Raw genomic sequence first — 24462 nt, 5'->3', positions numbered from 1 at the left:
AAGTACTCACTAAAAATAATGAATCATCTCAGTACAGATTTGCATTTGTTTTACCATTTTTGTTGTTTTAATCTTGAAAGCCTTCCTGACTCTCCATGGCACACCTGGCCAAAGCAGACCTTCCCGGGAACCTGCGTGTCCAGGAGGTGGCAGTGCGTTTTTGACAGCAGTGGTGGAGTACATGAACAGAAGGCAGCGTTGTCAGACCATTTCTTCCAGAAGGAGGAGGGCGAGGAGGCTGCAGCCTTCTGACTGAAGGCTGCTTTCTAACAGTGGCTCTAATCAAGGAGTGTAGGTTGCTTTGGCTTTTGATTTGAAAACCCCACTGCTTGTGAGCTCTTCCAGTGGGCTGTGCGGGTGGCAGAGAGGTCGCTGGTGATCTGTATCAGAAGGTGCTTCCCTCTTTGGACTTTTTAATCCATTAAAAAGAATTGTGCAAGATAATAGGAGTGGGGAGATGACTTCTTTCTCTTCCTGTTACCATGGTAATAAGTTTAATGAGCAGACCTGAACCGGGTAATCCTACCCAACCCTGTCTGCATTGCTGCTACACTTAATATGAAGTGTAAAATAAGCTGGTAGAATGTAACTCCTTTGCTCACAGAGTGTGTGTGTGTGGGTGTACCAGCGTTGCTGACACTGCCATCCATTGTGGCCCCAGACTGGAAACCACCATCTCCCCTGGCTCCTGGCAGCATCATCTTTTCTTCTGTTTTCAGAAGGATCAGAGATGTGTGGGACTCAACTGCTAGAGCAAGGCAGCAAGAATAGCTTGTTTTAACTATCAGTAGTAATATCTAATTGCTTCTGTTTCACCAATAACCCTATCTTCTGCCCCCAAACATGTGTCACCCCCTTCCCAAAGGTGGTCCAGTTCACAGAATGCACTAACCAAAGTACTTTATTTTTGTATGGCAGCAGAACTAAACCAGAAAGGCTTCTCTGCTCCTTATATGGCTGGCTTTAATTGCTTTCTTGTTTAAATATTGCAAAGCAGTGATCAGTGTTAATATCAAACATACAGTAATGCCTGTTGCTCTTAAGAAGGCTTTTTAATTGAAAGTAGAGATGAATAATTAGAACACAGAAGTGTATTTTAAAATATTTAAGACTGCCAATAATATAATACAAAGTATGTTTTTCTCGTCTAGTGTCTTATGTCCTGTATATCAAAATACTTATTGAATTAAAAAGAATTGCAGAGGGCTATTACATAACAGCAAAGGAAAAATTAAATTAAGATATGAAAGAGAGGGTAATGGGTATGTTTAGAGTTGGTGCAGCAGAGGAAATACAGGCATGCATGATTCCTAATGGTCCTTGTACATTATGTTTGGTTTTGTTGTTGTTGGTTTTTGTTATGTTTTACAGGTGCCTGCTATACAATGGTTTGCAGATTGGGTGTCCTTGCAGAGGGCTGAGGTTGCCTAGGGTTGACACCTTGAATCTGGCTATGTGGGTACCAGGAATTAAGCTAGCCAAATGCCCCATCATTCAGGGATTTGCCTTCAGTTTGTTTGGTACACATTTGCTGTACCTTTTTACAAATCGTATTTGCTTGTTAGGATTGCTTTTAGCTGCTGTGCCAGTCAAGCTCTTTAGGCTGCACAAGACTTACTACTTATATCCCTTTAAAAATATTAAGAGCTAAAAGCTCATAGATGCTGTATGATCATAAGCCTATGATAAAAATAAATCCATTGAAAGTAGCAGGGGACAGAGCTAATGCTGGAGAATGTGAATATGGCAAATGGAGAGAGCTTTCTGGAACATCACAAAGCTTTGTGTGCATTTCTGCCACCCTGGGTCCCTTTCATCTCCCTTGCACCCTGATGTCTGTTGGTATTGTACAAGCTCCTCAAATGCTGGGCTTGCTTTAAACACTGTAAAGCTGATAGCTCCTGCTCACTTCCTGTTTGAGAGATTCATGTTCAGTTAAAAAGCAGATTTACAATACCTCAAGTGGGGCTTTTTTCCTCTTTGTTTTGAAATTCTTTAGCTTTTGTCTGCTGTATTTGTGTTTAAGGAACATGAGTTAAGACTCTGCACACTATATGTACAGGAAAGAGGAAAGTACATGCACAGGCCAGGAGAGCAGGACATCCCATGTCCAATCTGGCATTTCCACCAAAGGATGCTGGGGTGCTTCGCCATGATGGACATGTCCTGATTCTTGCTGTGTCTTGAGCTCTCCATCTGTAAAAGGAGGATACTTCTTTTTGGGAGTGTTATTTTGAGGATCAGTTAATGCTATATGGTCCAATTAAATATGTTTAATATATAAAATTTTCCCCCTGTTTGTTTCAAAAGTAACTATTTAAGTACAATTTAAAAGCTTCACCTGCTCATTCAAAAAGCCCAGAACAATTCATCAATTCATTGCTGCTAAAAATAGAATCCATGTCTAATTAGGTCAAAGTTTATCCCCGTGGATTTCTATGAGCTGTCTTTAATTTCCAGTTTGGCTGCTGGAATTACTTCATTTGATGGTTTTGTTGTGCAAGGTGTCCAAAAAATTGCTGTTATTTTATGACATGGTGCATATTACCTTCTATCCAGAGGATCTAGAAATTGTACATAAAGGCTGATGATATAATTCCTTATCTAGCATTTATCTAACAAAGATTATCTTAATGCCTGAGTAGGGCTGACATGACAATCCTTTGTGATTCCATATTCCCTGAGTTCCCAATAGATGTATCCTATATATTTTTAAAACTCCTATGTGTAGTACTCATCAGTATCATTGCTGTTCTCAGAGCTCAGGACCATATATGCTTGTCTAATAAAAGGAATAATGTTTTCTTTGGTTGTTTTTTTCTTTATGATTTTGTTTCTTGTAATCACTGAGTTAGTCACAGTTCTGTGAGTCTGTCAAACTCTTAAAGATCTTTTTTGTTTAACCAAACATTTCCAATATAATGCAATATTGATTGCATTTTCTGTAATTATTCCTAATTATTCAAGCTCTCTCTAATAAAGTCTGAGTGTAAGGAGATGGTTTAGCAAAAATGAAATATGCTGATGAAGATTAATATGCATATATAACAGCCTGCTCAGAGCATTCATACTAGCATTACTAATAGTTCAATTTTTAAACAGCATGAAAAAGAATAATAAAGGAAATAAAATGTTACTTTTGGGAAATCTTTCTATAAATGATAGCTCAAGGCTGAGAAAAATGAACAGCCTCACTGTTTTGTATTTGAAAACATAAAGCTGTGCTACAGCTGCAGTAGAATAAGTGAAGATCAATGAGAAGTTTTGTGATAAAATTTTGACTTTATCAAACTTAGAGAGGTTTTTGCTCCATATAGACATAGCATAAAGAAATTGGGTTTTTTAATAGGATTTTTGGGGGGAGATGAAGAGGCAATGTACAGACTGTCTTTCTCACATGATAATGGTACATTTTGGCAGCTCTTTATGGTTTTACATTTGCTAATAGCTGAGACCATAACCATCACCAAATCATTTATCATTTATGTTACCAAGGTCTTTGCAGCTTCAGTGAAGAACAGATTTATTCTTCAAGTAAAAAAACTTATGGGGACATTAATGCCTACCATATGGTAAATACACTTGTTAAACTGGATTTCAGCCATGATCCCATTATTGTGCTTCAGCCTTACTTCGTGAGCATGCATTGGAAACATGGATAATTGAGTGTGTCTGTACTCTAGAGAAGTGCATGGTAAATGTCATGGGGACTCCAGAGCAATATGTTATCCTGTGTCACCTTGCTAAGTGTTTGGGAGCTTGGGAGTCTGCTGAACACTGAGTTGTTGGTGTCCCCTGTCTTCTTGCTCTTGTGTTTGTACTGCATGTTACCTAATAATACTGGCTTGGTGTGTAGATCAACACTGAACTTTTACGTCAGATGACATGATTGTGTAGAATAGAAAGACTGCATGCAAACATCAGCCAGTATCCTTTAGAAAATGTAATTTGATAGTGTGATTTGAGTTATTAAATTTAAAAAAACCAAAGAAACCCAAAACAAACAAAGAAACAAAACCCCCATAACTGAAATCAACCTGTATTCTTATGTAAGAAAAGATACTGTTCCTGTCTGCAGGAAAAATAAATGCACTTTCCAGAATACACTTTTATCAATAGCCTGGTGATGCTCTGAAGTTCTGTGCATCACATCCCTGACAGTGACTCTTCCCAGGACCCTGATAATCACAGGGAATTGAAAGGGTGAGGCAGCAGGCATGGTGGCTAGACAAGCTGGTTGCAGAGGTCCCTTAGGGAGGTGGTAACAGGGCCTCCTTATGAACTGCTTCACTGACAGCACTCTTGGGCTTTCATTCCACCCAGGACGACTGTCTAGACATTCATTTATTCTGGCAGACACAAGAGTATCAGCATGGTTGATGAGTGAATTGAGCTCTGCTAATGTTAATCACAGTTTGTCTTTCTCATAGTCTGATGAGTAAATGTACTTGGCTTTGTAAATTTGTATTTGCCTCAAAGGCCTGTTTGCCGGCTCAGTGTTTGCCAGTGAGTTTCTGCTATCTGTATGGACAAGGCAGAGGTACCAACAGCTATTGCCCTTGCTGTTGGCATGTTTTCCCCTTTCCATCCATGTTTTTGCAGATACTTGAAATTGTTATCAAAAAATATAAAATTGCAGGCAGGGCTTGTTTCATCCCTATTTATTAAAGGTATCTGGCACAGTTCGTTATATGACCTGTTTTCATCTATTTGCAAATTTGCTGAGATTCAGTCATGTGACATGTGTATGAAAGGCTTTGTAGTGAAAATTATTTGCTCAGACTGCTGTGCAAAGTAACAGGATGTTAAATGAAAAAAACCCAAACAAACAACCTCCCCCCACCAAACTAGCCAGTTGTTGGTAAACTTTCTGTGCTTTGCCAGCAGCGTTGAGTCAGCGCTGCAGACGGCTGGTGCTGGCTGTTGCTCTGTGGCGTGTGTGTCTGGAGGCTGATGCCACGCTGGTGCAGGGCCCGTGGGCAGCTGGTGTGTACACCCTGCTCCCGGCTGCGGCTGCCAGCGCCGAGGCAGCAGGGGATGCGTGTGTGTGTGTCGGGGGAAAGAGGAGATGTGCATCTGTGCTGCTGCTGTTGTTAAACAGTGGGCTTGGTTTGTTTTTTCTTCCTGACCAAAAGTTTATTGTAGCTCTCAACCAGACAGCACACAAAGCCTTTTTAAATATGTGTAAATACTTATATTTTGCTGTTGTGCTGCTATATATAGAGCAGCCACTTCCATGAATGGTATGGGCTGCAACCAAAGCACTTATAAAGAGCAGTTAAGAAAGCGGACTATGAATTGTTCTTTGTTTACCTTTACTCAGGGTTTTGATATCTTCCCTTTTTAAAAAACAAATATTTTCCGATATAATATTTCAAACAACATAAACCTTTAAAAATTGCTGAAGACAGCAGTTCATGCAGTGTGCTCTCTTCATGTGACATCTTCCTTGCTGTCCCAGTCTGGCTGTGCTGTTACAGCCAATTCAAAAGCCTAGGATGGGCACTCTTCCTGAATCCCAGAGAATAACAGTACAGGAGATTATGGTTGACAATGTTAGCAGCATGGAAACTTGCTTACTAGTGCAGTGTTTGGGAAAGGTGCCATGGACTAGTGACTTGTGAATAAGGCTAAAGAACTGAGAATACCTTGACTTTAATCCTGGCTTTTCCACTGTGTGGGCAGGTTACTAAATCCCTTTGAGACTATGTCTTCATCTTTAAATAGGAATAATAGCTACCCTGTAGAGGCATTGTGAGGATGTATGTATTTATGCAATACTGCAGGCAAGCTGATAACTGCTTATGCTTTGTGTTCAGCATCAATCCAGTTATAGTCTAACCTAGAGGATACCATCATCTTTTGGTATCAAACATTACAGTTCTAACTTTGAAAGGGAGCTTCTTTAATAAAATCCAAATACTGAAATCATGACACTTTGCCCTTTTTTTCTTTAGACTGTATGTTTTTTTCTGCTTTTGCATTCTAGAAGAAGGTGTACGTTCTTGTTCTTGGCAGGTTCCTGCCCACTTAGGGTTCTGTAGCTGCCAGTGTCACGGCAATTATAGTAACTTAGCTTTAAATAAGCTTCTTGGACGTGGCCATCTGTGTGTGGCTGTAGTACCTGTTGTTCAGAGTGGTGAATAATCGGGGATAAGGCTTAAGAGAAGCCACAGGCTGGAGAGGCAGCAGAAAGGGAGTAGGCCGAGGTCTGTGGCAGGTGACTGGGTTTCCCAGCTCTCTGCAGCCTCTGTTTCCCTGCTTTGGTTGTGAGCCGCGGGCGGGAGGAGGGCAGGAACAGGACAGCCAGTAGCTACGGTGGGCTGCTTAAACAGGTGCTTGATTTTTTTTGTTGCTGTTTTCCTTCTTTTTCAAGGACTTACCGAATTCTATTCCAAACAGTTTTCGGGATATCCAAATAGCTTAGCTCGCCTAAGTGCGAAGGAGGAGAAAATCTTTTCCTCCCCAGCCTTTTTGAATGTGTCCGCTCAAGGGTTATAAGCAGGCCACTCCCTTCTGCCGGGAGCTAGCCATTGGGGACAGCAGGGACATCCTTGAGAGCAGCATCTCACAATGATCGCCTATGTGCACTGCCTGCCCGCCGAGCCGATGGTCGGGTGCCTCGGCAGGAGCAAGTGGCAGCCCAGCTGCAACGATGAGGAGGAGGAGGAACTCATCCCGCTGTATTCCAGCAAAATGGGCAACGCTCACACCAAGCTGCCTGGGCGCCTCAAGAAAAAGTTTCTGAGCAAAGACGACAACTCCTTTTGGCCAAGTAAGATCAGTTCCTGTTCCTTAGCATTTTGGTCATTAGTATTACATTGTCATCACTGAAGAAACAACTAAATAAAACAAATATAAACAAGGAAAATACTCTTATTTCTCTTCTGGAGGATGAAGGCATTGGGAACAATTTTCTTACAAAAGTAATGTATTTGCCCTTCAGGACAGTGCATGTAAATATTGTATCTGATGGGGATGCTAAGTTGATACAGGATGGTACTGCTTTGTACATTTGACATGTGATATGTCTGTGTTTGAGAGGTCTTGAGCACTCGCTTTCAGTTCAATAATGCTCCTTTGCAGCAAAATGATTGTTTTAGATGAGTGAAACTGTTGACGTAGCGCTGTAATTGAAAGCTATAGGAACAGGCCAGGAAAAATAAGAAGAAGGTCTGACAGACTCAAAAGGTGCTTAATGCAGTTGATGAGTACTTATTTGAAAAAAACAGTTGGCTTTTGAATAACCTTTGGTCTAAGGTTATTTTCTCTGTGAACGTGAGAAGAAAGAATTCCTGAATTGTGATGACTCTCCTTTTTTAATCTGAATAGTTTCAAGTTTCACTGGCAAATACAGATGGGAAATAAGGAGAGAAGAGGACAGACAATGGTAATGTTAAGCTGCTTTGTTTTTAGCCTTAATGCCTGCCTTCCCTTCTTTTCTGGCCACCTAAGCAAAGGCACCCAGCTGTTTGTGGAATGGTTGTCTATTTCTACGGCAGAAAATTCTATTTAAGGGTGATGGGGGAGAAATTTCACAAGACAAAGAAAGCTTTTCCTGCAAAAGCCAGCTGGCTGGCTATCTTGTGCCAGGTCTTTTGGGGAAAAAAAAAAAAAAGGTACAGGAGTATATTTACAACTGTATTGATTTTTCTTTTTCTCATTAGTCTCACACTGACTATTTGACAATGGTTCGTTATTACCAGGAATTGAAAAATCCCCATCTTGCCACATGATGCTAACACTGATTAGCAAAACCACCTGTATTTTGTTTTCTGAATTACCATATTCTCCATTCATTACTAAGCAAGCTTGATTTGATGTCCCCTCCTGCTCCTGTAGGAGGAGTGTGAATTACATGATTGTTTCAGACCTTTTTCAAGAGCAGGTAATTTTTTATACTGCATGCAAAGAAGAATCCACGTCTTCTGCTGAATTTTTGTATTTTTGAGCACAGGGTCAATTCTGGTTCATTCAGGGGGAAAATGAAAAATCTTCCTTTATGTAAAACTATATAGTCACTGTCAGACCTAGGGAAGCCCTGAAGTTAGGGACTAGGAAGCAGCTTCTAGGGATGCTCTGAGGGAGGAGGATATGGCCCTTCTTGCCCCAGACAGCCTGGGGTGTGTGTATGTGTCTTCTGGGATTTGTCTCTCTTGCTGGATGACAGGTTAGTTCATTCCTACAAAGCTGTGAGCTGACTTTCAGAGCTGGTTCTCGTAGTGCCCTCCGAGGTGTTGCTCAGAGCATTGTGAGCAACTGCTCTGTTTGGATCTGCTTCTCCAGAGTGTGGAAATGTGATTGAGGAGCATGGGCAAGGAACTCAGAAATCCCTGCTCCCTCACTGCAGCCTCCCTCCTTTTTCTCTTTGTGATGTCCATAGGGAAAGCATCCCCTTCTCTCTAAAATGTGCCTGAATTGAAATTATAAAACTTTCCAGAAGATATTTGACAATTTGTCCATGTGTGTAATTTCACTGATTTATAGTACAACACTTACATAAGCAATTGAATTATCTGACTTGTGATCTAACAAAGCTATTTAATGCAATTTTTGGTCCTTAGCAATGAACTTTCACGTGTTTCAGACCAAGTTTATTGCGGTATTCCTTATGTTGAATTTCACTGATATCTGGTATGACCCAATACATTTTATTTGTTCTTTCTGAATTCCAGATCCTCACAGTTTCAATGAAATTTTTCATTGAGACAGTGAATGACAAAAATCAGTCACCCTGCTTTCTGGCCTGACTTTTCCCAGAACCTCTGGTGCTTCAGTGGTGGTGTCCCAGCACAGTACAAGTGTGTAGATTGTGGGACACCAGCTCTGCCTCATTGGCTCCTTTCTTACTCCTTCCCAGTTCATAGAAACAAAAGAATCGCAGAGTAATTAAGCCATCAGTTAAAAGTGTTATGGGTGGGGCAGGTACTATTTCTCTTTGGGTAGGGAGACTGTCACTTTAAACTCTGTTAATGTTTATTTTAAGGAACAAAAGTGTTTAAGAGTGGAAGTGCTTTCTGGGACCAGGTCAAGAGATAACTGCAAAGCACAGCAGGGGATTATTGGCTGGGCTTTATCTCTGTTGATAAAGGCCTCCCTTTGGGGTCCTTATCCAGCATCATGAGAACTGGGCTTGGAGAGCTTTCACAGTGCTGATACACTCCACAGAAAATGCTCCCAGTAGTGTTAGGGTTGTTTGAAAACATAATACAGTCAAATTATTTGAACTTCCTCATGGGCTGGAGGGGGGGCATCCTCACTGAGGGGATTTCAGTAGTTTGCAGCAGTAGTCCTTGTGCTCCTGCTACCAAATAATCAATAATCAAAATACTTATGGTGTGATGTAGCAGCCATAATAATCAGGTTACCATTTTAGGGTTTGAAGGTTTTTTTAAGCTGTTGTGATTAGTCTGATAAAACTTATAAACTGATAAAAATTAGTCATGTTGTGAAGTGAAAGTTCTGCATTACCAGCTCAGCCTTGTTCCAGCATCTGTGATGCTGTTCTTCTGCTGTTCTTTGCTGCTAGACTGAGTGCAAATAGACAATGTAGGATTAAAATCAGTCAGAGTGCAGCAGTACATCCTTTAAAAGCCTGTCTGCCTGCCAGAAAAGCAGTATTACAAAGGTGCTGGGGCTGTCACCATCACATGTTCATTCACAATTACAAACTCCAGTGGAGCTGAGTGTTTGATAACTGGTTTTCCTGCAACAAAGTTAAACTGAGGTACTCCACTGGCCAGGTTTGGCAAAAATGTCAAGGGCTTGGTTTAGTTTGGTTTAAATGCCTGCTGAATTAAAACATGAGGCAGTGAGACACTGCTGGCAGTGACTGCTGCTGGGGGAGGCTGTCACCTCCTGGTTAGAGCATCACCTGCCTCTTGGAGTTCCCATTGCCACTTGATATTTTATCTAATTTGCAAAGTTTAAAGGTGTAGTATGCTCTTGTCAGCTTTTTGTGATGATAAAGTTTTGATAAGGAGTTGGGATTTTTTTCTGTCTTTTACAGATGCAGGAGCAAGCCAGTGGCAATATCAGATTACTTTTAATGTTTGTTAAACAAGTAGCTTCAGTTACTGGGATTTTTTCTCAGTGTTTTGTTGCCTGCTAGCTCATGAAAGAATGCTTTCTTCTTCTTTATTCGTATCTGTAAAGCTGAGAATTGTCTGTATGATTTGTATTTAGTGAAAAACATAAAATTTGAAATAGTAACTATATCTATTTATACATTAATAGGATATTGTGAACCAAGTTGGGTATTTCATTAGCCACTGTTTGCTTTGCTTTTTTCCAGGTTTCTCTTCCAATAGCTATGAGATTTAAATTTTCCCTATATAAGGGTGTTATACTAAAAAGAAAAAGATGCCAGAATCCTTGCAAACTGAGAGGATTCATTCTTTGCTGTCTCATTTAGCAGTGTGAAACAAAGGCTGAATTGCTTTCCATCTCTGCAAATTCTGGGCTGTGTGGAGCACTGAGCAAGCCTTTGTGGCCTTCCATGCCCTAAGTGACACAAGGACTCAGTCTCTGTGGTGAATGGCTGGGACAGCTACTTACAGAGCCTCGTGCAAGTGACTGGCCACCCTCATTCCCAGTTTTATCTGCTGCATCCAGCTCATACCATAACAGCTGACATAGTGGATTGCACCAGAAGAAGCCAGGAACTGGTTTGTTTTGAAAAGAAAAAGTAAACTTGATGTAATTTTTATTACATGTCTAAAAAATGGGGGAATTCCCCTCTCCCTCCTTCCTTTTCTCTATGTGTTTTTAATGTCTTGTCTTACGGCTGAGATTTTTTTGGAAGTTTTGTTCATTTGGCTAAAACAAACCTCGGTAATGTTGCAAAGCAGGGGAACTTCTCCATTTGGACAAAATTACTTCAGGTCTTGGATAAATAACAGCTCTTCTGGTGTGTGTTTCTATATGTGTATTGCATTTCTTACCCACATTCTCTGCATGTTCCATAGAAAACAAGCCTCCCTGCCTGTGCTCTTGTGGACAGGCCATGGAGGTCCAGCACTTGGTCTCCTGTGCCTTTTCATGCGACAAATGCAAGAGTGACGTGGATGAAGGGAGGGAGGAAGAAGAACTTGGAATATGATGGTTCAAAAGATGTTAATGTTGGGTTGTTGTAAAACACTCAAGTGAATCACTAACATGAATAGGAAGGTCTTCCTAAGTTTCCTGGCTGAAAGAAAACACTTGGCTAGCCTGACTGCTCACTGTTAGGTGTGAACCTGAGCTTGCTGTTGCAAGGAGGTGCTGATGGTGGACATTTCATTCCTCTCTGCCTGTGAGCAGTGAAGAAGCTGTCTGTGGTACTCAGGAACACAAGGAAGAGGTGGTGAGGTTTTGGTATGGAGCTCATTAACACCCCTCAAGTGCATCTGGAGGAGTGTGAAAAAATAGAGAGCTCAGAGACATATTTTGGGTAGTGTTTTTTATGACTGGGGCAAGGGAGCATTTGCTGTAGTTAAGGAGGTAAAGCAACATAAATGCAAATTCACATGTGAAACAAGTAAGATTGGAAAGCCCATGGCTGAGGATAGTGGTTAATGGTACACTGAGTAGGTTCTTCAGTGCTTAATTTGATGAAAGCTTCTGGGGTTTATGGATGCTGGGTACAATATGTTTCCAGGTCTTACTGCAAGTTGCTTGTGAAGTCAGTAAATGGTTTTGAGTGCTGTAAGAAAATCAGATCAGATTATTGTGGAAACATGGTAAGGAGAATGGGAAACCCCACAGAAAGGGCATCCTTCAAAGGAAATGGTTATTAAAAGTCTGATAGATTACAATAGATTTTTAGCCCTCTATTGTTTCCCTGCCCTAATCCAATGACCCATCATTGGCAAATGCCTGTGTTGCTTGATTTTCAAGATTTTCAAACCTCTGCTTAGTTATCAGCTCTGCTTTTTTCACCTGTCCAGAGCCATGTGCTCCATCCTATGGGCTGTGATACTTAAAAGGTGCTCATTCTCTGAAATACATCACTTCTGTCCTCTGCTCTCAGTTGCTTACACAAACATCTCGGTGGTAAAGCAGACTTGCACTTTGCTGGCATTGGAGCTGGTAGCATATAAATCTGTTTTATTCATACCTTGTAGTGTTAATAAAAAAAGACACGTTTAAAATAATGCCAAATGCCAATAGGCTTAGTGACATTTAAGCATGAGCGATGCTGTCAGTCCCTCCGCAAACAAAAGCGTTACGTCTTAATTTGTCTAATTACACTCTAACATGCAGGCCAGCTGCTGCTGTGAACAAAAGCAGTTGATCACACCATTTTATTAATTGCATATTAATTGCCACATTCATGTTAACCATATGGGAGACAGTGGAGTAGAGTGAAGGCTACTTACTGATGGAAAAGAGAAAATGAACTGGCAGAGTAGGGTCTGCAGGGGACAAATCTTAGAATGATAGGGTGCCTGGAGCTTGTTGATGCGATCTGATTTTTACAGATATCTGGGGTTTTTTTCACCCATCTAAATTACTGTATTTAAAAGTGAGAGGGATTTGAGTAGAAAGGATTGCGTCTTGCATGGTGACTGCATATTTGTGAAAATCCTACTGTGCAAGTTGGTATTGAATTTGTTTGGTAATTTGCAGAAGGCAGGCCTGCTGGCACGTGGCTGCCTGCCTTTGTCTGCCTGCTGTGCTGATGGATGCACCTGCACTGACTGGAATCACTTCTCATAGGAGCAAGAGGGGTACAAAACTTGCTGGGTTTTATATTTTGCGCAGTTTTGCTCCAAGTATGTAGCCTTTTTAGATGATGGTAGTAAGTCTTGAATAGAGCTGGATTTCTTAGAATGAAAAATAAAAACCTTGACGGGGTAGATTATAGATTAATTGGTGTAAAATAACCTACAGCAAATAGCAAATGGCCTGGCCCCCTGCGTTTATCTGGCATCAGATTACCTAGTAGGATATTTAATGATATTTAATTTATCTTCTTGAAAGTGAGACTTGAGAAAAATACCCTCAATTTCTTTTTTTTTTCCCTTTTTCTTTTTGCTGTGTGGAGGCAGCAGCCACTCTCAGCAGATGCGCAGCAGTTCTGTCAGGCAGCAGGTGCAGGCTGGAGTAGACATGAAGTGATTTCTGTCCTGTCACCCCCAGACTGACATTATCACGGTCTGTAGAGCATCTCCTTCAGCAGGGCTGTGGGGTTGTTGTCTCCTGCCTCCGAGCAGCACTGTCCTGCAGGCGGGAACATGCAGTAGAGACAAATTATATGATACATGCAAAGAAAGCTTACTGGACTGAGACCTAAAAAAGTCCTCAAGGTCTGCCTTGAGTTTATTTTCTTGCCTTCCCCTTCATTTCTCTTCATAAAGGAAAGCAAAGACCCATGTTAGAATTTGTAAGACAGAGGAGCAGCAGGCTTGGTAGGAGGAAGGCCCAAGGGCAACTCTTTGCTTTCTTAGAAAAGAAGTAATGAGATAATGGCAGATCAAATAGAAATATGTCTACTGTGAAATAAAGTGCACAACTGGACCTGGAATCCACAGTAATTTAGAGAACTCAGTCTTGTGAATCAATTAAATATTTTTGCTTGGCTTTTCTAAAATGAATATTTCAATGTTAAGGCTTAGTCCCACCTCATTGCCAACAGATGGCATTTTGCTTGCATTTCCTCTATCTCTCAGAAGAGCTAGGATTGAGAGAGATTGGCTAGTTAAAAGGAAAGGGAGAAGGGTCAGAGCCTTTGTTTTAATTGACATATTGTTCCAAAAAAACCTCCCTAGAAAGCATTTTTCAAACTGTATTGGAAGGCACAAAAGGAGACACAAGGAGTCGCACAGTTAAGGAATTGCTAATAAGCAGTTGAGAGGTAGATTGGGATCTGATCTATTCTAAGGACATGCAGTGCAAAGCAAACAATAATGGTGACATTCTTATGTCTAAGCAGAAATTGGGGCAGTGGGGTTGTTGTGGGGGTTTTTTTTAATAAGAAAAATGCTTTAGGTGGCTCATCGCAATTATGTCTCAATTGGTGCTGTAATACACAGCAGTGTGGAGTCTGGATTATAGAGATAAAGCATGATTGGAAAGGCACAGCTTGAATTTTGGATTGCAAGCAGTGCCTGCCATTACAGCAGTTACAGAAACAGTGCCTGATGTGTGACATGACCAGTTCTGACTTGGAGTCATTGGAAGAGAATAAATGTGAAACCCCACGATGCCAGCTCTCCAGTCCCAGCATAAGGGTGCTTAATCAGCCTCCCCAGGTCTTCTCCACTTGGGCAGGCAGGCTGGGGCCTGACCATTACTAATTTAAAGGCTGAATTCCCCAATGCTCTGCTTGTGGCTGTTAGGCTGCAGCTCCTGGCATGTGCTTGGAAACTCTATCTCGGTGTTTGGGGGACTGACTAGATTACCAGTGATCCCACCAGCTGAGCATGAACTGGTGTTGCTGGAGAAGATACAAAATCTTGTAAATGCTATGGTTGAAAGACAAGTTATCTGTCTCTGATGCCTTTTCTGTGGCAGTGCTCAGCTAGCTGCTCTGTGTGGGGTCAGTGGCCATGTGCTGCTCATCCCAAAGGTCTCATGCCCTGTCTGACTGATTTCTGATTTGAGCCACAATTACTATGGGGAAACTTTTCCTGCTCTGGTTTAATGCTGTCATTTGTTCATTGTCCTTTATGTGGTTTGACAAGGAATTTAAGAACAGCGAAGTGTCCCACACAAGGGTTGCAGAGCACATTTGTCATTGCCCAAAAGCATCAACAGAAGTTATAAAACCATTTCTGTGTGGTTTTGGGATGTGTTTCAGGAAGGGCTAATTAAACTTGGAGCTGGGTAGCATCTTCAGAATAGGTTTGGCACACCTCATGAATGATCCCTCAAAGTTGTTCTCGGTGTCTTTTAACCTGGCCCTCCTTCTGTTTGTCAGGCATGATGCTATTGCCACAAACACAATGCTATGGCTAGACCAGGAACAGTGGGCTGCTGTTCGAGGGGAGCAAGCAGGTCCCCAAGCAGATGCTGGTGGCAACATTAGGGTAAATAATTAATAACATCAAAGGAAAAGACACTCCTTTATGTCCAGTAGTTGAAGGTGAGCAGTTTTTTTTTTTTTTTCCCCTGGGTATGATGCTAACCTGTTCCTGATAGGTTTAATTATTTCAAAGAGAAGAAAGATTATAATTACCCTGATTTTAAAAGGAGCATTTTCAATGCCTTATAAGAATGCAGTGTTTTAATTTATTGCTTCCTGGGGCTGGGTGTGTGCTCTGTACAGAATATTAGAGGTTGTGGATGTGTCAGGTACTTTTAATGGCTGTAGTTTCAAGTATGTTCTTCAAACCAGCCATAGTTGAAAAACAAAGATGTAAATTGAGTTTTGGTGTGCATCAGCTTAGACAGTTCCTTGCGTGATGGCAAAGCAGGGATCCTGTTAGGTGGTGCTTTTGTCTATGGTGAATTTGGATTGAAGTTTTTTAATGCTGCATCAAAGCATCCTAAATGGATGCCAAAGTCAAGACTATTTGTGTCATTATCCATCAGGATGGGAAAAAGGAATTGCCTTTTCATGTATATTGCATACCAACTTTGGGAAAATACTGCTGTGGTTTTATTGACTGGTTTTCCTGAAGGTTTATTCACATTGTCCATGATCTCCTATCTCCTTTAAGTTTAAATGGAATCTTCTGCTCCAGGGGTCAGCCTTGCCCTGGAGCTGGTGTAAAGTTTCACCCCTGATTCTTCCAGACTTCTAATACCATGCTTCCTCTCTCTTCTGACTGACTAATAATGAAAAATGCTCTCCTGTTTTAATTCTGTAATAGCACATAAGTCAGTAATTAACAGTCTTCTGAACCAATTTTTACCTCACAGTTGAATTTGGAATATTGTGCACAGTGTTAAAATGCAGCTGCTGGGATACACAGTAGTTTTATCAATTATCTTGGGGTGGCAGGGTTGTTTGCTTAGTAGTAGTTGACTACTGATATTTCTTTGCCTTGTTCCAGCTACTGGAAAGTTTCAGGAATGAAACTTACTCACCTTATTTTCTATGTGGGAAAGCCCATGGTATTTCTACACAGAAATTGATTTTTAGGGTCTGCGTAATTGCCTCTGTATTTTTGTATTGTCTCCAGCTAAGTGTTGGAAATCTGATTTGTAGTGTATCTCTTATTAGTGGGATGATACATTCAGAAGCTCTTTGAAAAATAAAGTGGTAGTTTCAGTTTAAGTGGTGCTGATCTGAATTGTAGATGCATGCTTGCATTTCAGTGTCTTTGAGCAAAAGTTCACCACTGGGAGCAAATTGCTATGAAGAACTGCTGTCAGGTTACAGAGCCTGAGGTCTGTTCAGAGCTGAAGAGGCAGTGATGGTGCTGTAGCTGCCCACTTTCAGAGGTTTGCAGATACAAATAGTGAACATACTCAGAGAAATAATTTTAAAACTAGCCTCAGCTGTCTCAAGTTTTATATTTACATTTCTTCAACTTCTACTTCAGCTCTTCTGACAAAATGCAAACTTTACTGCAGTTTATGTTTCATGCTTAGTAGGGAAACCAAAGATACCAAAAGAGACATTTTTGCATTTAAGAATGATATCTTTAATTTTAAGTAGTGTATGTTAAACCCCTTGCTGTGTTACAGCTTTTCTGTTTGGCAAGAAAAAATATAGGTATCTGCAGTGGGGATCCTGAAGGAAAAGCAAGGGATCTATTCTTTTCTGTCTGGCAGGAAATGGAGGCAGAAATTGAAGACAGAAAATGGGAGGGGAGAGAATCTGCATTTTTAAATATTTTGTGAAATACATTTTGATGAGGAACATTGTGATTCCTGTTGCCCACACACACTTATTTATAGAAACCATGCCACAATACTAAAATACACAATAGACAATGTGCTCATTAGTGCTTCCTGAAGATGCTTGGTGGCAAGGCACCTTTATCACTTTAGCATCACTTAAACTGTTAGATGCATTTTGCTAGCTACTCAAAGAAACACAACTATTATTTGGTAATTAGTGCTGAACCACCATGGCATGTAATGGGGTTTGGGCCTCTAGATTGTGTATGATTAATAAGAGAGCTCTGAAATTTTTAATCAAACAAGTGCTAATAAAAGCTTATGTTAGTATTCACATTAGAAATTTTGAAAGATCAACTGCTTAAAATATAAGTCCTTTCATTTGGTTTTATTGAGGATTTCTGATAAGAAGATGCTGACCACACAAATACAATCTTAAAAATAATTTTCGAAATCTTTTGGTGTTTGATCACATCTGAGGTCCATATGCCCATGGTCAGCCAAAGACAATCTCTGGAGATTCTGTGGTGCACAGATTTTGGTCCAGTTGTTTCCTTACACATTGCTGAATCCAGCAGTAATTATTATTAGCTCACTGTTACAGGAACTCCATGCCTTACTTTAGTTTGGAGACTTTTATTTCAGGGCAGATTGTGTCTTTAATTGGAACACACCTGGGTTTTTAGATTTTGTCAGAAATCTTAGGGCTTTAGGAGCAATAGCAAATGTCCATTTATTATTTGTGAGCCTTTACTTTTACTCATCATTTTAGTATTGTGTTGTGCAGATAACATTTTTCAGGTAAAATTTTTGAAAGATTCTAATGAACAAAACTTTTTTTCAAGTTGCTGTGGAAGGCAGTAAATGGGTGCTTGATGCTTGATTTTAGCATGAGCAGTTGTATGATTCCACGCAGGTTGGTATTTTCCAAGGAGCTTAACTTTTTTCATTTATAGGTTGTAATAGTTCTTAGGAAACTAGAGAATGTACATGCCTAATTTTAAGAGAGTGTGCCTCCAAGCTTAAATGAGACCCACCCAGAATTTATTGAGAGTCAGCAGAAAGCCAAAAAAAGGGAAGAATTTGTAACCCTTTATACTAAAGGGATAATCCATATATAAATAAAAGCATACCGAAGAGCAGTGTTGGGCAGGGAGGCCAAGACAGGCTACAAAAATTCTTTCTTGTGACCTTTAAATAAGTGGAATGAGTGGGGAGTATGTCCCCTTCAGAAAACCCATAAGGAGAATGCAGACTGAGATTAGTTGGAGATGTCTGTTGGATATTAGTGTGGATGCCCAAGAACACAGCTGCCAAAGATGGAATTACTGGGAGATTGTTTGGGACAGAAGTTCAGAAATGGAATTTTTGCTGTCTGGTTTTGTTGGTTTTGCTCCTTGTCCTATAGGATGATTCGAATGAGAAGACTTGCAAGCTTCTCTGCCTGGTATTTTTTCCATCACTAAATCAGAAGAGAATTATTTTCACTGTTGTGCATTATTAGGGCAAGTAAGAGTCAAGATTTTGTAGACTAATTTACTTGCCTCAGCCAGTTTTGATCAGTTCTTTAGGATAAGCCATAGCACAGGAGCATTCAGGTGGATTTGGCATTTAAATTGAGACTATTTCCTGGTGACATCCTAAAAGGGTATTACTCCCTAGGGAATGAGAAAAGTTCTCAAGTTGCCTTAACTGGGTTTCAGAAATGGCCATAGGAAAAAGGTTTGTGCCCTGCAATTTAAAACAAAACAAAATTGCACATTCACAAAGCGTTTTCTTTTCTCTTGAGTGCCATTACTGTGTGGGGAGATGCTCTAACCAAAAGAAACTGCTGCTTTGTCTGCCGGCAGCCCTGCCCAAATGCTGCCTTTTCTCTCTGCCGATGTGTTTGCATGATAGAGTATCCTGTGGAAAGATGTTTTGAATTGTTAAAGGAATGAATTAGCTTTATTGTGCTGTGACCTAAATAGGATCATCAGATCAATCAGTCTGCTGCTTTTCTGTCCTCTCTGGCTTAGGTTGTGTTGCTTCTCCTTCTCCTCTTGCTCCCCCTTCCCTCTGCCCCCGCCGGGCAGCCCCTTTCCCAGAGCCTGCAGGCATAATCCTTTATGATCTTGGATAAAGGAGGGCACAGCCGGGTACCCTCTTTTCCAGCAATATCTGCCCCCTAAGAGCCCGCACAGGCCCAGGCTCAGCCCTGGCTCCCCTGCTCCTGCACTGGGGCACGGGTCCTTCTTGGTGTGCTGTTGTGGTGGCTTTAGGATAAAATAATTTTTCTTCTTTGTTCCTGTCCCCTGTGCATTCTTCCCTTCCTCTTCCTCCTGCTCGCAGGTTTAATGGATTGTAATATCTCGGTAGCCGGGCAGTATCGTGCTTCCCCAGGGCCGAGGTTGCCTTGAAAGGGGCCATTGTGAGTGAGGGGAGCCGAGACTGGAGGGCAGCTGAATGCGGTGCCGCCTGGGACGGCCTTTGTGGAGGGAGCACTTTTGTTCTCCTGAAAGATGCCGGGAGAGGGCCAGCCGGGATGGCATCTCAGGGAGGGAGAAACCTGCTCTGACCATAAATTACTGACTCCTGTGCTCTGCAAGGAGTCCATTTAGGCACCAGCAAATGGTTAACAGCATGGGTGAAGGTGGCCAGAACAGGCACAAAGCTTGGGTGGGAGTTTTGAAAATACCTGAGGCATTTGGCCTTTCTGCTGTTTCTTCATGACAGAAGTCTCACTTAGAAGTAAAAGTGCACATTTCAAAGCTGGGTGGTCTTGGTCTGAGGCAGGCAGGAGCCTTGTGACCTGCAGGAAGGAGTTTAATAGCCCTCCTCAGTTTCAGGCTTGCCCTGCAGATGCCTGGGTTCTCTGTGCAGCCTGGGGAGGGGGTGCCTGGGGGTCACTTCCATAGCTGCACCCCTCTGGACACCACAGCTGCTCAGAGTGGGTGGCTGGGGGCGGCAGGGAGCAATCCCGAGCATGTCCTACACAGACACATTCCTGCAGACCTGCTGGAAACAACTGCCCTTCAACAGCTTCTTCCCTGCAAGCTACTGTAGGATGGCACAGTGGAAACTTATTTACAGCGACCGAGTGACGTGTCTGTAAAAGCAAAGGCATCGATTTAATTGTTTTGAGTACATCTGCTTGCCAGCGTTTCCACTTTCCCTTTTGAGCATTGAACAGAGACTCACTGGAAAAGCTCTCACAATGCAGTCAGTACCCAGCTCAGTTGAACAGTTTTACTATTTGTTTCCTCTTAAAATATCATAAGTGCTATAGAGTTGTTTAATGGAGGATTTTTCCATTGTCCAGATAAAGTTGCTAAGGCCTGCAACTTGAAGTTTAGGTTTTGAGATGATGGTACATTTTAGTAGTTTGATGCATCATTCCGTTAATCAACTTGATATATCATGTGTTGGGCTTACCTCCCCTTCATGAAAATAAAGTGGTAAAATTTGTTTTCATTTGTGGGAGGGAGATGGAAAGCATTGCTTTAGCTACTCTTATGTTTTATTTGTTTTTGGTTTTGTTTTGTTTTGTTTTGTTTTTTAACTTAAATGCTTCCTAAATTTTGTACTGCACATATATGCATGACCCAAGAATGTCACTTTTCAACATTTGCCTTTTTATAAAGTTTCAGCTTTTTCAGTGGATTTTGTGCGCTGGTGCTAAGGCTCAGGGCACTGGATTGTGAATGGGGGCTAGACACAAGAGCCCCTCTCCCCCAGGGGCTGGCTGGAAATATTTCTGTGGAAGCTGAATATTTCCAGATTGTTTCACTGGCACCGATGTTTTATGCTGCTGTGAATGTGGAGGGTGGCTGTCCCAGATGGCTGTCATGGAGCAGGTCAGCTGGAAAGCCCCTCTAAAGAGGGGATAGACCAGGGAGGGGAGTGAAGGAATGGCTACAGCAGCGTTTCAGGCATGCCGCATGCAAGCAGCCACTCTTCTTTACTTCTTTTCTGCATGTATGTGGCCTCTACTAGAAAATTAGAATCAGTTTAACCACTCTGGGATTAAAAACTATTATAGTTGGACTAAAAAAAGCGTTTTGCTAATGAGTTCATTGCACAGTTGTGATTTTGAGGATGTTGTTTGACACTGAAACTTGTGCCTCTCAGTTTCTTTGCTCTAGTCCCTGACTTTTTAGGAAGATTCTTCTGAGCCAAACTGTGACCAGTCCCATCCAGTGTGAAGTGAAAATTAACATTTACTGAACATCTCTATGTTTTCTGTATTCCTTGTGATACTTCTGATTGCTCTGTATTTCTGTGATCCTTATGTGGCAGCAAGTGTGATCTGTGCTTCTAAGGTAACTCAGGCGGTGGGTTAATATTAACTTGTCCAAGGTGGAGTAGCAAGTGTGTCACAGAGCAAGGTCTCCCCAGTCTGCCACTTGTCTCTGAGTCATTTGCATGTAAAGAACTGATACCGCAGTGTGCACACCTACTGTTCATGCTGGGTTTATCTAGCTTTAACAAGATTTTAAATTTTATTCTGTCAGGTTAATTTTAGTGGGGTTTTTTGTTCTTGTTGTTTGGTGGGGATTTTTGTGAATTTGCTGGATTGGCAGTGTTTGAGGCTGAAGTCCTTTATTTGTTTGCGTAGTGGCTACGATATAAATTTTCTCAAACTGCCCCATCTTTTCCTTCTGTTTTCAGTGTAGGGAGGCTAAGTGCAGAGGAGCGCAGGCATTTCATGCTTTGAGTTCTCAGAGAATTGCTATTAGATGAGAGTTTCTTGAGAAATGAAAAGCCTTTACAAAACGCTGGGTTGAGACAATGTGATGAATTTTATGGAAGTCAGTGGGTTTATCTCAGGTGGAGAAGAGGTTTTGTTTGTTGTTGGACTAGTGCAGAGTCTCAGAGGTGCAGATAGGAGTAGCCAGAGGGTGTTTCCTTTGGGGCAGTCCTTCATGATAGCCATTTTTGATGTCTGACCTCTTTAACAGCATGACCTGAGGGTAGGTGGAAGCAAGGTCGGTGGGGAGGGGGATGAAAGGCAGACATCAATTAAGGTATTGTTAGTTGCTGGGTTTGAATGTCTGCCTCCGTGCTGAAATCGGGGTAGAGGACAGCGATCAAGTGCTTGTTCTAAGGCAGGAGAAATGCTCCAGGGTGGGTTGAGGATCCAGTAATAAAAAACGCACTGCACTTGGCACACATTGTAGCCGGGGGTGAAATGAAAGGGATTCCAAGTCGCCCAAAGTACCCAGGATCATGTTGATGATTCACAGCGGCTTGACCATGAAAAGATAACAAAGTCTTGCTTTCGAGGGCTTGCAAGGCTCCTCTGAGGTTCCATAAAGACTTTTGGAAGAGACTGTCTCACTTCAGCAGCCCAGACTCCATCATGTTATGCTTGAAACACTCTCCTTTCCGTGTGCTCCGCTTCCTACATGCTAAGGAAGTGGCACGTGTAGGAAGAGGCACTTCCTTCCTCCTAAAAAAGATCAACAGCACGCTGGAAAAGGAGTCACCATCTCCTTGCTTTGCCTTCGGATGGCAATGTAGCTGGACTTAGAAATGGAATCACTCTAAACTCACTTTCAGTGTGTGTCCAACAAGCATGCATTTTATGGTTTGTGGATGGCAAATGTCTGACAGGGGTATTACTGTATATTTAATTCCAAACCAGCACTAAATAGTTACCTTGTTATCAGAGTTCAATACCAGAGTCATATTTTGTGTACAGTACTTGATGAAAATCAATGTAAAAAGCAGAGATGCCTTCCCTGCCATTGCTGCCATGGCACCATGGTCTTCTGTCCCTTTGGCAGAGCTGAGCCAGTCAAAATGCCTCTTGGAGCAGCAGCTGTTGGAGAGACCTACTGCTCATGGTAGTTCTGATGTCAAGCCCATGTTGCAATTGCAAAATCTCTGGATTTGGAAAATCCCGATAAAATGTTGATAGTACTGTGTTCAGACAGCGATGAACAGATTTCATTTACAGTCTGTTTTTCGCTGGGTCTCAACTGTTTGGTGAAACTTAGAAGTTCCTGTGGAGCATCTGCTTTTTACATGCTGTGCTCCAGAGGCTGGAGTCTCCTGCAGCTTTGGGGTCAGCCTGAGCCCCCCGCTGCTGGCATTTCTCTTTTTCCTGAGGAAAAAAACCCCTTTCATTGTTAACGCGAGGGGGTTTCCTAAGCTTGCTTTGTGAGGGAGGGCTTGCTTCTTGAGCCTGAACATTGTGCGAAGGGCATGCCCTGCTGAGCACATTCATTTGGTGCTTAGAATTTTCTCTTTAACTTCTGCAAAATTGCAGTTCATTCCTAGGAAGGATGGCTGTGGACCTCTGTACAGATGCATTTTTTTAAGACATGAGGATAAAATGCGCATCTCAAAAATCTGGGCTGTTTCATCTCCGTGCACAAGTTTCGTTTGATGAATAACAGAATCTCTATTAGCCAGAAATAACTCGATTTTGTTTTCCATGTATCTGGTCTGAGATGACGCTAATAAGAACAAATTAGGAGTGCAACTGAATAAAATTCAATATGTAAAATTAGTGTGCTGATGTCTCAGGCAATGGCAGTGGCTACGGGGGGAGCAGTGAGACTGGAATGGGAGGCAATGCAGAGCCGAGACTGCGTGTTGCAGCCAGCTAAGGCGCAGCTCGGGATCCTTAATAAAGTGGGAGCAAGAGGGTGAAAATAAAAAAAGGGGTGGTGGGGGGAGACGGGGGAAGGATGGGAGCGGTGGGAAAGCGGAGCATCCTGATTAGCACGAAAATGCAACACTCATTTGCAACTGGAAGGAGGCCGGGGCCGCCGGGGAGGTGCGGCGGGAGGGGGCGGGGGCAGGGAAGGTGCCGGGAGCTCCTGCTGCTCCACCGGCACAGCCGGCGGGAGACATGGGAGGGAGAGCAGGCACCTGCCGGCTCGGGACTTCCTGGAGCAGCCAAACTTGGAGAGCGCAGGAAAGGAGGGTAACAAGAGCGGAGTAACTACTGTGGACAGCAAGAAAACCTTCTTCGTCCTGCGCAAAGGAGAATAACAGCTGGGGTGCTTTTTTCTCCTGTTGGAAGTGGCTGTTTCCAGCGCACATTCGAGGAGGAGAAACTCAGGCCAAAGAATTGTAAATTATTTCGTCTGTCAGAAAGATCTGGACATATTTAAAGTGATTTCAGAAAAAGAAAAGGCAGAGGGGGAGAAACGTGGAGAAGAGAAATTCGGTGTGCAGAGTTTGAGCAGGTTCAAGTCTGGCAATCACCTTTCTGCAACTCCTCCTTTCTATGGGATTTCAACTTCAGGATCGCAGTTCAGCACCTTGAAAATGGTGGTTTTCATCAACACAAAACTTAAATCTCTCATGAAACTTTTCAAGAGAAAGAGTAAGTATAGTTCCATGTGTTCGCTGTGCTTTCAGGAAGCAGCCCAGTTCTGAAGGAAAGCGCAGGTCCCGTCGGCTTCACTTCTCCTTCCTGCAGCCTCCTTTTAAGCTTTTCTCACTCTTTTAATCGTTTATCGTTGTGGAGTGTATGGAGGCAGGCTTGTGAGGGTCTTTAGGACCTCTGCTTTGGGACACAGCGGCTTTGGAAGTACTTTGTCACGGTGATACTGAAGGAGCCAAAGTCTCGGTGTGAAATGGGCAGCTGGGTGACAAGGCAGGGTGTGCCGGTGTGTGCTGGTGTCCTGATGGTTTGTCAGACATCTGTCTCTGCTAATGCAGCTATCGGCTTGTATCACTGAGGTATCTATG

At 42.1% G+C, this 24462-nt stretch overlaps 1 protein-coding gene across 10 annotated transcripts in view; it reads left to right on the top strand.

The window, feature by feature from the left end:
• Nucleotides 1–24462, top strand: part of NHSL1 (NHS like 1) — a 176407-nt gene that overhangs the window by 100237 nt on the left and 51708 nt on the right. Inside the window, exon 1 of one of the 10 annotated variants that reach the window (XM_071433896.1) lies at nt 23652–24094. The exons of the other annotated variants lie outside the window; for them this stretch is intronic. Within the exon in view, the coding sequence (XP_071289997.1) occupies nt 24037–24094 (58 nt within the window). The 5' untranslated portion in view covers nt 23652–24036. Of the gene's footprint in view, nt 1–23651; nt 24095–24462 lie in introns of those variants that run through there. 10 annotated transcript variants of the gene reach the window in all.

This window comes from Agelaius tricolor, unplaced genomic scaffold, assembly GCF_023055355.1.
Source record: "Agelaius tricolor isolate 1412-34295 unplaced genomic scaffold, bAgeTri1.0.p SCAF_1, whole genome shotgun sequence".
NCBI classification, from domain to species: domain Eukaryota; kingdom Metazoa; phylum Chordata; class Aves; order Passeriformes; family Icteridae; genus Agelaius; species Agelaius tricolor.
The sequence above is the reverse complement of the archived record's forward strand: the minus strand, read 5'-3'. Positions and strand labels throughout refer to the sequence as shown.